This window comes from Haliaeetus albicilla, chromosome 12 (assembly GCF_947461875.1).
Source record: "Haliaeetus albicilla chromosome 12, bHalAlb1.1, whole genome shotgun sequence".
NCBI classification, from domain to species: Eukaryota; Metazoa; Chordata; class Aves; order Accipitriformes; family Accipitridae; genus Haliaeetus; species Haliaeetus albicilla.
In genome coordinates, this window is record NC_091494.1 from 32,514,937 (window position 1) to 32,529,402 (window position 14,466).

The window sequence follows — 14,466 nt, forward strand, 5'->3', positions numbered from 1 at the left end:
CTTAGACATAAAAGTATATATAGCACTACCTATTGGCAAAGAAATAATTTATAGTTGTTAAGTATTACTATTAGAACAAGGGAAAATGCAGTTAGGCTACAAGGCAATTGCTTAACAAACTGCTGGTTTGAAGATACAATACTATGATTGACTAGAAAAGTAAATTATACCTTATTTTAGAAAATGTAGTTGGTCACACTCAAACATTTTCCTTTGTAAGATAGGAAATCATTCCGATTATCTTTTGTTGGTACTTTTAATACTAATTTCATAATAAGCAGTACTAAAGTGAAAGGTAAGTAAGAAAGACAGAACATTGGTAAACTTAAGCAAGACGACTTTAAATACTTCACTTCCTAACCCAGTTTTACATTATTTTGTTTGTACTAACGCTTGCTTGCTTATGATTCCCAAGAGCTAGCTGATGGTACGATGCAAGCTCCTCCTCACTGTTTTTAAACAAATTTAATAGGAAAACTATTAAATGCTTCCATAAAACAATTTTTTTGCCTGCACACGTTCAATGGAATTGACCCAGGTACTTTCTGTCATTAAGGTGGGAATTATCGCACAAAAACCTACACAGGACCAGTAACATGCTAAAGAACTCCGATATCAAACAGGATGCATGGAAGTAAAAAAAATGACCAGTAGTACCTGTAAGCTTAATTTTGGACAAGCGTGCCAAAATTCCTGGCAAATCATCCAGTCGTAGCTTCATTTCTTTCCATTGTCTGTCTTCTTTGGATTCTGCTCTTACTCGAGTGACTGAGTCTTCAGTTTCTGCAGCTGACTTCATTTCTCTCAACTCATTTCTGTTTGATGTCTTAGACAAAGGTTGATGAACAGGTGAAATTGGTCTAATCTTGTGTATAACCTTTTTTTCTTGATCCAATCGCTGAAGGTCACAAAAAGGAGATGCAACTGAATCTGACTTAGGTTTGGCTCGTTGGCTGAGGTCTTTGTTGTATTGCGTTACATACTAAACAGAATGAGAAATGTTAAGACAAATAGTTAAGAAGATATTTCTGTCCATTTCAGGTTATTAACAACATCAATATTATTGCTATATTATTCTTATTGTTAGGAGCATTGCTTCCTATGATGACACGACTGATTAAGCCTGAATTTCAAACACTTATTTCGCATCCAAAAAAGTTTCTCAAGTTGGACAAGGTATTAAAAAAACAGCTTTTCAACTCACAACTGCATCAATGTTTACTTCAGCTTGAAGAATTGCTTCTGGATAAAACTACTTCCTCCTCCACAGTTTCAACAGCAAACTCTACTTTATTCATATTCAAAACCACTAGATGATATAGTTTGATTTACAACGGATCAGTTTGCCTTTAAACAGAGGGACACACATGCCCATAACAACTCCAGTCTCCAAATATAAGCACTAAACTTTTTGCACCTTTAAGATATGAAAAAAAAATCAGAAAAATGCCAGAAAAGACAATCTACCTCCTATGATATAAAATCATCTCCCACGTTAGGCTACTACTATTTATGCCAAACTTTATACTAATTAACTAGACAGCAATTTTCAACAGGAGTTCAAATGAACATATATTGAACAGAAAGTTAGGAGACAGTTGTTTCCCCTCTTTTAGAACTCTTACAGAATAAAACACAGAATAAGAAAAAGAGCATTTAGCTTCTCTAGTCTTTCTATTTTCTTTCCCAAAATACTCTATACAGGCATAAAAAGGCTGAGCTTTCAACTAAATGTGATTAAAAGTACACATTAATAATTATAATGAAGAAGAGGGATATGAAACTTTGAATGAGTGATGTGAACACAGATCAAATCAATAGCAAAACAAAAAGAATTTGAGAAGTGCTGGTGATCCCCAGAAGCATGGAAGAGACCCCCATCTCTTGCTTCATACAGGACTGAAGCTCAAAAAATATCAACAGATGTACATGCTCCTTGTGGTCAAAGCAGTCATTAGCTGCAAAACTTAGTCTTATCCATATTTCATAAATACAGCTCCAAAGTACAATGAACAAGACACAACTTGGGGAAAAGCGAAAAATGTCTTTTACTACCATCCTTTTACATGTGATACAACCGTTCAGAGAAGAAGATACAATTCCAAGGGTTTGAATTATAATTACAGCTCTCTCAATACCTAAAACTAACAGCACACTACAGAATGTAACCCATGAAGTTAACGAGTTCAGGAGTTTTGATTCAAATTAACTGATTAACTCTTTAGTCAGAACACACTACCTCTACCAGCAAGCTCCATCTACCACTTGTATGACTGCTAGCCAAGATCTGACTTTCTTATTAGCATTTTTATATATAAATAACTTGAGAAATCATTTCATGTTTCTCAACAGGAGATAACCATCCTTCTTCAAAGGCACAGAAAGCCCCCTGTCAAGTAGAGGACACACAGCAGCACAAAGCGTTGTCTTTGCTACATCAGGTTTCCTCCAACCTCAGATGTCTTAGATGCCAAGCGCTTAACCCTGGTGCAGTGCAGGAACGGAGACGCTTGGAATTGCCTGAGCTTGGCTGATAAGAAAAATACTATTTTTATCAACTAATCTCCATTTTGACTCATCACATGGGACAAAATTAATTACAGAATGAGAAACATGCAATAAATACACTCCCTGACTTACCATTCGTTTGAGAAAGTTGAAGTACTGAAATGTAATCAATCTGTTATTGGCTACACGGCATAGATGCACAAACTGGCATGGTACCTGCCGTATTCCAGTGTTCTTCAGATGCCAGACAAATAATCCTATTTAAAAAAAAAAGGGGGGGAGAACATTAGATTCCAGTTCCTTCTCTGCCACCGAGTTTGCTTCTAATTCAGAGTACAGTGTCTATTGTCGGTTGTGACACAAGATATCCCAAAAAATAGGAGCCAGGGCTGCTCAGGTGGGGAGAAACATGTTTGCAGGCACCAGGCGAGAGAACTGAAAGCGTAGGCTTGCCCGAACAGTTGGGGGTTTTTCTTCCAAATCTCTCAGCTCCCCAGAGATGCATTTTTAGTTTATTGTTCCATTACTATCTCTACATGCTATCGACAAAATTATCTTGGCAAAACGGCACAAGCAGCGCTGGAAGGAAGCAGCTGCCACAGGGCAGCACCAAGTCAAACGCACCAAGAGGACACCCCTGTGTGACACGACACCTACATCCCTACACAGGGGAATACAGAGAGGCTCTGTACGTCGCTATATAGAGCAGCCCCAAGGACTCCCCACAGCCCCGGGGTCAGCCCGGCCCTGCCCGCCCGCCCCCGCCGGACTCGCCCAGCGCCGGACGCGGTTCCCCTCCACCCCCAGACCCCGTCGGGGCCTCGCTGCCCCGCGGGCGGCGGTACCTGCCAGCGCCCGGGGCGGGCTGCAGCGGCGGGCGGCGCTCATTGCCGCAACGCTGCTCCCGCCGCCCTCTCCCCTCACCGCCTGGGCGCCGCCATCTTGCCCGGCATGACCTCTAAACGCCTTCCGGGTCGGCGCTTCCGGCGGGGCTGAGTGTCACCGGCTGAGGCGGGAGCGGCCCGGCCCGGCCCGGCCCGGCCCGTTCCGTTCCGTTCCGCTCCGCTCCGCCGGGAGGGGAAGCCGGGCCCAGGCCCGGGCCCGGACTGTCCCGTATGCACAGGCCGCAGCCTGGGGGGATCGGGCCCAGGCAGGCTGCGGGGAGGCGCCTGTGGCCCCGCCGTTCCCGGGCCGGCGGAGCGGGTGCCCTGCAGGGGCCGAGCCCGCCGCCTCCTGCTCCCCGTGGTTTTGCAAGGCGGGGGAGAAGCTCTTCACGGCCCCGGGCGGCTGGATTGTGCGTGGAGAGGCGATCCGGCGGGGGATGTGGTTGAGCGTTGGTCCTGCGAAGCTTCCCGCCGAGCGTCACCTGTAAACCGATAAACAGCTCCCGAGGGGGAGAACCGCTCGGTGGGTTTCGGGTTGTGGGGTATGATGATAGCAGATTGAGGCATTCAGGTGGCAGTTGGGGCCGGTCTGGAGACCTCATACACCTTTCCCGTGAAGAAGCGGCCCAGAGCCCTGCCTGGGGCATCCTCACAGCTGCTCGTTTCTGGCACCGGTTGCAATTCCCTCATCTGCATCCCTGGGCTCATTTTCAGTTAACAGTTGCAGACTTGACATCATGTCCGTGACAGAGAGGGTGCCGTGGAACTCGTGGGGAGATCGCGTAATACTTGTAAAACAACCGAGACGTCTAATAAAAAAAAAATTAATTTTTGAGGATATGGAGTCTCATTCCCAAAAGGACCTAAGCTTTAAAGAGCCAAAGTCTTGGTAAAAAAATTAAATAGAATCTGTATTTAGTTCCTAAAGTAATTTTTGAAAATGAAAGTTTGATTTCTATAAGCCTTGGGTGAAGTTAGGCGTTGCAGGAGGTCAGGTTGAAGATCTGACCCAGCCATCATCTCATCCTCCCCTCGTACAAGTTCTGAGGGTGGCTGGATCCTTTGCTAAGCTGACTCAATTTGCTAACCTGAAGGGAAAAAAATTGCTTATTTTGCTGGTTTAACTGTTTGAACTCACCCTGCGCAAGGTCTGATACGTCGAAAGCTGGTGCAAGGCACAGAGGAAGGGGCCTTGGTCTGGAGTCTGAACAGAAAGGGAAGGGAATGGTTAGGACTGCTCTAGCTGTAAAGCGTAATTGCACCCCCAGGCATCTTTAAAATGTTTTCTCTTAAGAGTTTAAGTTCAGGAGATGTAGGCTATAAGTCACTTAAATGCTTTTGAAAATCATTCTCAATATTTTAACATGGAAATCTTCCTCAGAACCATCTTCCTCCCAGGCTTTCATTTCTTTATAGTACTTAAATTCATGCAAAAGTCATCTTAAATCATTATTAGGAAGATAAAATGAAAACACTCACTCTAATTCACCAAGAATATCCTACTTCGAAGCATTTATTTCCACTCTCCTTCTATTTGGGGAGCTGGGGAGAAATTAGGACTTCACATTTCTTACAGTTAATATCCTGTTTTACTCTGAGTTCTCATCACTGAGCATATATCACTTCGCAGTTCCTGTTTGCGTCTCTAGTTCTTGTAACTTCCACAGATTAGGCCTCAAATTTACACCTGCAAAAATAAAATAAACATCATGTAGCAAACACACACAATGGTTACATAGAGGGCTGGAATGGTTGGTTGGTTTTAGGGCAGTTTGGGTCAGAGAGGAAAAGGTTGAGGTAGCCAAGTGTTCTGTGTCAGGGCTGAGATTTAAGGTTTAATGATTTTCATTGCCTTTCACTTGGGCAATAAATTGCACCCCTGGAGAGAGGGGGTAAAACACTACTTTTCTAATTAAGGAGAATGTTATCCACTGGCCTCAATCAGAGCAAACCTCCTTGTGAAACAATAATGATGATTTAGGGCACACAGAATGTCACATACCCGATTGGGTTTAACCACTAAAGCTATTCCTAGAAAGAAAAAAAAATCTTAGAATTTTTAGTGGACACAAGTATCCAAATGTCAGAGTTGTATGTCAGCCTAAAATGGCTCCACAGGCTTTGGATCTCGTTACTGAAGGTTCGGGTCTGGAAAGTGCTGATTCTTCAGAAGCTGGCTTCACAAAATACTGAAGGATCCAGAGAGCATCTGGGCAAGGGATTACAGCAAAGAGGTTACGGCCCTTCCAGGGAGCTCTCAGCACCTTCCCCGCTCAGCTCCCGCAATTTAGTTCATGAAAGCCCAGGTACCAATGTTACAGGATCACGTGGAGGGTTGCAGGAGAAGACTCCTCTCTTGTCACAGGGCTCCAAGGTCAAGCAGTGTTGTGGGGCAGAGTGATTCCTGAAGGATCTCTAACTTTTTGCTAATTGCTAAGATGGGCAGTTGCTCGGTATCTATTGCTACTTCCCTGCAGTTATAAAGTAAACACTGCACCTACAGGTCCATTTTCAGGGTGATGCAAGGGGCATTTAACCACGAGACTCCCATTAATGTTAATTATAGAGCACATATTAACAGCATTATACGATCCTTTTTCCTATTAGCACTATCATAAATCTGATTGGTGGGGCTTAATTAGATCTCAGCAGCAGAATGCGATAGTTTGATACACGAAAGGGCAAATTTGTGGAGACAGCAAACTATTATTATACTTTAATCTCAAAATCTCTCCTTCTTTTACTCAACACCAACAAGGCTTCTCGTAAGATTGATTTGTTGTCAGAAAATGATTTAAAGACCGACTGTAAAAATATTATATTTTCCTTGCTTCATAGAATGTGGCATTGATGTTAGAGCTCCACAGAGACTTGATGTACTTTCAGATAGGGAACTCTAAAAGCCAAGTGCAAAATAAATAAGATGGCATCCTGCTGTTATTGTGGTAACCTTTACAGATCATTTCAGAACTGTGACTGTTGTGTAGTTTAGTAATACACCATGGGGGAAGCTGGAGCTTTGTGCAATTCTACCCTGGTCAGCTGAAGCCCAACTGTATTTGCTTTTTGGGGGCCCAGTATGTAACAGAAGAAATGATATCAAAAGTGAAGGACACAAGGACATATCAGAAACACAGAAATAACAGATAAGAAGAACTAAGAAAGTATTAAAGGCCAAGCCAGACTGTAATGATAGAAAGTTGATTGGCTGCTTAAGGCATCTAGACTGAGAAAAAGGTCTCTGCTCAACTGGATGTAACCCAGTTACATCCCAGGTGAGATCTCCTTGAGTCAAGGCTTGTCCCAGCTTCAGTGGCTGAGAAACTCCCGGTGATCCTGATGAACAGTTAAGTAGTTCCTTGAGTCACTTGTAATGGCATGGCTTTGGGGGTTTCTGTGATTTTCTGCAAATCAGCATTTGTGATGCACAAGCTTTGTATCAATGCAAAGTTGGAGCATAGATGTATTTTGGTCTTAAAGAAACCCCGCAACCAGGAGCAAAATGTACTGGTACCAACCGAGAGCCTGAAACATGCCAATTCCATGCTAGTAAAGACTTGCCCTCAGCAAATAATTCCCAAGTGGAAAGTAGCAGGTTAAAAAACAAACAAACAAACCAAAACACATCAAAACCCCCAATTCGTTCCCACCATCCCGATTCCAGTGTTTTGGAGTAGTTAAAGTTTCCAAGACCAAGTGAAGTAGGAGTCCTGGTAGCTCAGGGCTCAGTAGCTTTTCTGAAGCGGTGTGCCAGACTGATTTCTTTCCCAAAGTAGAGTGCAAATATACCATAGGAAATCAGCAGAAGCTAGAAACTGCTGCCTCTTCCCAGCTGTCAAAGGTGGCCTTGTGCTGACCCTGTGGTATGCCATTTTTTGGCAAGCCCTGTGTTGCTCGCTCACCACCTGCAATGGACTACAAGCTATAATAGCTTGCTTCAAGAAAAAACTTCCAGTCTTTCCTTAGGTAGAGCATTGCCGAGCGTCTGGTGTAAATTCAGGGGTGATCAGATTTGGAGTTGACGTCAAATCTGGTGCAAACATGTAGGCAATGGGAAGCAAACACCAAGATGACTGGGGATGAACCCTACCGAGGGCAGCGTGGGAGGAATCACCCCTAATAAATGGCAAGACCTGCCTTAAGGCAGCAGCAACCAGCCACCCAGATTCACAAAGGAGCTACATAACCCACTGCAATCCCCCATCACATCAGCCTTCCCTTTTTAACTGACCCTGACATTGCTGTTTCTGACAGGTAGTGATACCTATTATCCCTTAAAGTTCTCAGCCAGAGTCAACAATAGCTATTTCCAGCAGCCCTTTGCCCTGAAAACAACATTTTGAAGAAAAGGACCTGTGTCCTGTGCTCTTTCAGCTGAGAATTGCTGCCTGAATATCTCCAGAGCCTCTTTGTATTTTTTTTTTTCATACCTCCTTTCAGAGGTCTTTCTTTTCCTGGAAAATCTATGTGAAATTCCCAAGCTGCCTAGGACTCAAAAGATCTAATAAAAATAAGATTTATTAAGGGCAGAGGCAGGAAATCAGATTAAAACTGAAGAAACAGCTTGCATAACTGATCTCCTATACTCAGCAACTGCTCAGGAAGTGCTCGGTACACACACATTAACTGTTTTGTGGAAGTGCTTTTCAGCCTGATAGCCAGAAAAGGCAGGCAGCAGTCTGCAGAGTGTGTCTTTTCTGCAGATATGGCCATTAGTTGCACGAAGCCCACCAATGCTCATGCTCACAGCTTCTCAGCACCAGATGCAAAGTTGTGTTTTGCTAACCCACTATTAACTCATTTTGCCTACCTCTCGGGAGAGGGAGACCTCCCCCAGCGCTGGCAGAGGCTCCCCAGGCAACACTGCTCAGAGGGGCTTGAGGCACCAAGACTCTCCAAGCTCCACAGCCCAGTATGCCCCACCACAGCCAGTATCTCTCTGCTTTTGCCCACCACCAGCTCTCAGTGGGAGTGATATGTGTGTTCTATGAGACTTATAGGATGGCTCTTTTTGCCTCTCCTCCCTCTGCCCCATCACTCTTCTTTGCTCACCTTAAGGCCATGATTTGCTATCCCTATCAGCCCCTCACCCTATCCACCTCCCTGCTTTGGTTAGGTTTACACCCCACCCTGCAGCACCCATGTTGGCAGGACTACTGTTCTGACTCATTTTTCTCCCTCGGCAGCATTTTTGCCCAGGTAGGCAGCGCTCAGCCCCAGCAGTTCTCGCATTGAGAGATATGACAGGCAAGGCAGCACCCATCTGCTCAGTCCCTGTCTGCCATCCCTCTGCGGGGGCTGACTGAGCGTGATGAAGCCCCCTGTGCCAAGCTCCAGGAAACAGCTTCTGCTTCCTCCTCATTTCAAATGATGCCCAAACAGTCCTCATTCAGTTGCTGTGGGCTCGAGCTCCTGGAAGCAATTCTCACTCTGTACTGTCCTCATTTGGATGCCTTTGCCTCTGTTCCTTGAATGTAGATTTTGGACTGAGTAGCTCCACCAGCCCCCACTGACCTTCACCAGGCATCTCCCTGCTTCTCCCTTGCTGAGTCCAAGCACGACGCTGCTCTTTCACTTCTGCTTCCACTGACATAGCTTCTGCACTTTACTTATGGTTTCTTATGGTTTCTTTCATAGAAGACCTCTCACAAATCTTCATAGCTTCTGGGTATTTTTCCTACTCTTTCTCCAAAATGAAATGAAGAGGGAGCAAATAGATTTTGTCCCCTGTATCTCAGTGCAGACCCTATCCCCTACAGCTCCTTGGATGCAGTTTTTCTCCACGTTTGTTGCCATCCCAACCAGGTGTGCAGGGATGTTGTGGACTTAGAGGGTTGGGAATGGAGATGGCCACCGCAAGAGGAGCACAGTTTTGAGAAATGATCCGCAACCTGACAATGTCTGTGAACCCTGTCCCTACACCCACTGGAGCCTGCATGAGCTGCTCCTCCTCCTTACCCAGTGGTGGAAGACCATGGTTGTCCTAAGGCACCTTTGCCAGTGCTCTAAGCCTTCCCACCAGTGTAGGTCCTGAAGGCATCTGCCCCAGGTCAGGAAAGGACAGTTTGTACTGTCTGAATTACTGCCCAACCCAGCATGTGAGAAAGCAGCACAACCATGCCCAGATATTTACAGATTATTCTTTATAATTATATGTCCTTTGCAGATTCTGGTCGTTTAGATAATTCAGCTGAACTTCAGAGAACCAGTTGTATTTCTGCACATCTATACACTTCATCTTGAAACTTAAGCCCTGAACCAGCTCTTACTGAAATCAATCAATAAATGCTTTCATTGACTTAAACAGAAGTTGAATCAGATCCACTACTAACACTCACACATCCCTAATTAACTGTCAGCTGCATCATTGAGGTGAGGGAAGATAGTTCCTCAACCATCTCAGTGAAAACTGTGACTGAAGCCCCACTGGCAACCTTGTGCTTGCTCACACTTGGGTTTGTGCAAGACGTGTCCTTTCCTGTGGTGGCTGTAGCTCTAGTGCCTGTAACATCAGCACAGCTTGCTCAGCACCTCATGTTACTTGTCTCACAGCCTTAACAGCTTTCCAGCAAATTTCCTGTTCCGTGTTACTTTCTCCTGCCCTGTACTATTTCAAGCTTTTATGTAAGAAGCATCACAAGCCCCATAACACTCAGTTGTTTGGACAGTTGTTCTGCAGCAGAATTTCTGGATTCAGCAAAAAAATGCCTTCTGCTGTCATAGCAGCACCAAACACGTAAGTGCAAATGACTGACTTGCAAGGGTAACGACACTCCTGAGCTTTGCAATTATGTGCGGTGATGCTATTATATAATTGATCTAGGGATTTCATAAATTATTCTTTTTATAGTTCTGAGCAGCTCTGAGAACACCCAAAGTCAGATTAGGGAGAGCCTTAATGCCCACTTTCCGTGCTGAAAGGACATTGTTTTATTTTGTGACCTGGGAGGTGTGGGAGCAACCTTGCTCTTACGGAAAGCCCAGCTGCCTGATGACCGTGCTGACTGGCAGGATTCCTATCTGCTCCTCTGCCTACCTCATCCTCACCTCAAAAAAGTATGTGTGCAGTGATAGGAGATCCTGGTATAAATAATGTAGCCCTTGGCAACTTCTCAACAGCGTGATATTGAACGGCTCACGGAAGGAGAGGACGGCGGCACTGGTGAGACAGGGTGTGCTGTGGGCAAGGGTTGCTCAGGCTTTATCCCCACCACGTCGCCCATGCGCTTACTGCCTTGAGCTGCAGTACGTGGCAGGCGGCCAAGCTAGTCCTACCACCCGGGGCTGCCATCTTCTCACATCGCACCGGTTAAGTGAAATTTGGTCTTGTTATTACTTGGATTGATACCTAAGGAAAACCCGTAGCGCTACAAGAAGCGGTGCTGGTGACTCAGACGCTGGCACTTTTCCTTCTGAGTCAGTGCCGAGCCTGTGCCCAAGCATGGTACGGGGGCGCGGCGTGGCAGGAGGCTTTGCCTTTCAGGTGTGGAACATAATTGAGGTTGTAACCACTCATCATCTTATTCCCCTTACGCCTTCCCATCCTTGCTGGTCAGTTGCTGCCTGGTTGAGCTCTGGATCCCCTGGGAAGCAGCACTTCCTCGCAGTAATTTCTTCACACCTACCTCACCAGTGAGCACAGCCTGCCCTGGCTGGGAGATGGGAGGGCTGTCTGGTTTCCCTCCTTCTCCTGGGTATTAAGCTAGACGAGTCCCTTGTGGGAGAAGAGTGAGAAACTCCAGTGTTCCCCCTCACTGTGAAGGGAGGAACGGCTTATATTTTTCTAATTTGTGTGTTAATCAATTTAGTTTCTGAGGAAAAAAAGTCACGTAAGAGAAACACACCAGAGTTGGCAACAGGAGGTGCAGGAGAGACCCCTCAACCCTACCGCTTTTAGCAGTAATCTATGCCCTTCCGCAGCGTCTTGCAGCCTGGGATGCTAGGTGGCCAAAATAAATGAATGCCTTGCTTGTGTTTCCACTCGATCTTTACGTCACAAAATACATCCAAGACACAGCAAGCCTCTTTTTTAGAGAAATACCATATGTGTCCTGTTGACTGCAAACTCCCCGAGCTGTTTGTGGCCTGCAGGCTGCAGGTCCAAGGCTCTAAGCAAGCTGATACCAGGAGAAGGCTGTCATGGTCAGGACAATTCATCTGCCTGCAGACTGTTCCCACCAGGCGCTCAGGAAAGGAAGAGCGCATGGTCGGGATGACACGTGGGGGAAGGCTGCAGGGGTGCAGGTTGAGCAGCCCTGCTCCAGGGAGCGGAGTGATGCTGGACACCTTCACCATTGGCTTTGAGCCTCCATGGAAGAGTGTCTCATGGAGATGTTGGCAGACCGTGCAGAAAGGAGGCTTATATGCCAGACAAGTTATGTTATTCAAAGGCTGCCTGTTTGAGTTCCTGGCTGCTGCAGAGGGTCCTCATCCCTCCAAAACGAGTGTTGCGGTGCTATTGATTTCAACTAGGGCAACATTTAGCCCATGGTGTACATCATCCTGAGACACAAACCAGGTCCAGTGCGACCTCCTCAACTTAAACAAAGGATACTGAGGATGTCTTGATTATAGAAAAGCAGAATACATATTCTCCTTATTTATGGACATTTAGGGCAGTCAGAGTTATTATAAATCATGCAGCCAAGCACTCATTTTTTGATGCTCTCACATCCCAGACCAACTAACCATGTTCATGTTAGCCTCAGCAGCTGACAACCATAGCAAAGAACTTGCAGAAAGGATAACATTTATGAACATATCAAAATGATTCATAACGGGCTATTAAAAATAGCAAGAGATGAAAGAAGCAGCCTACAGATAAGCCATTTTGAGATCCTCAGTAATTCAGAACACTGTTTTTAAAAGTCAAGTTTTAGCTATCACAGATCTGTCCTTGCTGCTCTGCAGATAACAAGGTAGGCTGTTCTGATCGGGGTGAAAGCTCTCTTCCACCTAGGGCTCTTTATTTCACTCTGGCAGCTATCACATAGATATTGAAAAAAGCTCTATGTAGCTTACACCCACCTTCCATCTCCTGTACACTGCCGAAGCGACGAGCCTGAGCGCACATCAAATTCAGCCTTATTTTCCGTGGGCTGGCTCTGCTCAGTACTACCATATTCTAAGGGTTAATTCTGGCAAACAAGGGTAGCTGGTCAAGTAAAGCGTGTGCACCCCCTGGGCAGTTTTCATAGTCTGTCAGGCACTTGTTAACACACTAACCCATTCATTTTTTGATGAATTTGTGGCATGTTGGACATGAGCCAGAGGCTGAGCTGCGAACAATATTTATTTATATCTACACACAATAATTCATGTCTGCCCAAATCATGCACTTTCCCTAATCCACAGTATTTCAAAACATTTGCAGTTCTCTCAGCCGATTAGCATTGGCTTTGCTTGGCCCGACCTAGTGGAAAGAAACGTAAGACAGTGAATGCAGCTGAATGCTTTGATTCACTGATAGAGGCTGACGTTTCTTCCCTGGCTGTTCTATCAGTCCATAATTTAAAGACTCTTCTGAGGTGTAAAGAGCTGTGTTTTGTGCCATGACAAGCAATATGGGATGTGCAGTCCTTGTTCTGTGAAAGGGCTCTTACCAAATACCCATCTGAACAAGGGGACAGTAGTTTTGTGTGCCACTGAAATAAAGTAAGAGCCTGCAAAAGTTGCTTCTTGAGAGCTATTTTCTCAAAGTTAATCACTATCCACAATCTGGAAGGAGGGAGTTGATGGAGCCTACATCATCAGCTTGATGGACCACAAAGTTTTCATAGTAATGGTTTCCAGCCACTGTGCTAAGCTACATGAAACATAAAACACAGCGTTTGGGTTGAGGAGGACTGCACAGCAGTAGAGGAAGCTACTGAAGATAGCTCAGAAATACCCTCTATACCTTCTAAATGAAAGAGGAAAAAAGAAGAAAGAAAAAGAGGAAAGAAAAAAAAAGATTCAGAGGCTTGTTGAATAGGTTTGCAAAGTATTTGGAGAAACATGGAGCTTGGATGCAAACAAGTTTAGTGTCCATTAAAGCTAGGATGAGACAAACCTGCTGAAACCAGAACTGAATTTGGGTATGACCACAATATGTTGTTGTACCTGGGTGTTGTGGAGAGATTGGTGATTGTGTAATAAGAAAAACAACCTCTGAAATAACACATGCCTCTCAGAGGTCTCGGAAGATAAGTGTCATCGGCCCTGTCACACAGAGAGGGAAATGAAGCTCAGATTCCCCCAAAATACCATGAAAAAAACTCTGTGTTCTGTCCATTAGACCATTTCCCTATATGTATAACTACCCTAGGTTTAAGAACTAATAATCACAGGGTTGCCCTATTTGGACCTCTGAGAAAGAGACAGGGAGGGGACGGCCACGCTTCACAGAGTGCCATCACCCAGGTAAGAGCCGGAGCAACAAAGAGGAAGGTTTTTATAAAGGAAAAACTATTTTCCACTTGTCTGTAGCTAATACAGAGACTGAGTAAAATCAGCCTGGCCAGTATCACTTATTAACCAGTCTTACATTGGTTTGTCAAGGCACTGTTTGTTTTCAAAACAGGCCAACATGACTTATTTATATGTGGTGGTAGGCCAGGTCTTTTGGGCCATATATTCACCTTCAGGAGACCTTTGTAATTTTCCATGCAGCCCAAGCAGTTTGTCTTTGGTATTTTCAAACCAATTCTTTCTTACTTCTGCAAAAATGGGTGAAGTTTAAGCCTGTTTTTGTTACATGGGGAAATTTGAAGGAGTTGCATCATTAACAGCAACTTTATCTGACCTGAATTTGGCTACTGCATAGTTTAAATCCCTTAGGGGACCTTCATTACTACAGCATTAAGGAAGCTTTCTGAGTTTTTAAAATTCTCGTAAATGTTCTTTTCAGAACTACACTATAAATTCAGCTTTTTATCATAAACTTTCCCTTCCTAAATAAAAAAATCCTCTCAACTTATTTCACTCTATTTCATGACAGTGTTTTAAAATACAATTTAATACTCATGAAATGCACTGCAAATCCAAGTTTGTGTCTATGGGCTGTATCTGGGAGGGAATGTTCTGATTTTGGACA

The 14,466-nt window shown here is 44.7% G+C and overlaps 1 protein-coding gene across 1 annotated transcript in view; it reads right to left on the reverse strand.

The window, feature by feature from the left end:
- Nucleotides 1-3,494, reverse strand: part of COX10 (cytochrome c oxidase assembly factor heme A:farnesyltransferase COX10) — a 108,246-nt gene extending 104,752 nt beyond the window's left edge. Inside the window, exons 1-3 of the mRNA XM_069798906.1 lie at nt 3,354-3,494; nt 2,641-2,765; nt 658-982 (exon numbers count right to left, since the gene is read on the reverse strand). Coding sequence (XP_069655007.1) covers nt 658-982; nt 2,641-2,765; nt 3,354-3,396 — 493 coding nt within the window. The 5' untranslated portion in view covers nt 3,397-3,494. The remainder of the gene's footprint in view (nt 1-657; nt 983-2,640; nt 2,766-3,353) is intronic.
- Nucleotides 3,495-14,466: the final 10,972 nt, after the last annotated feature.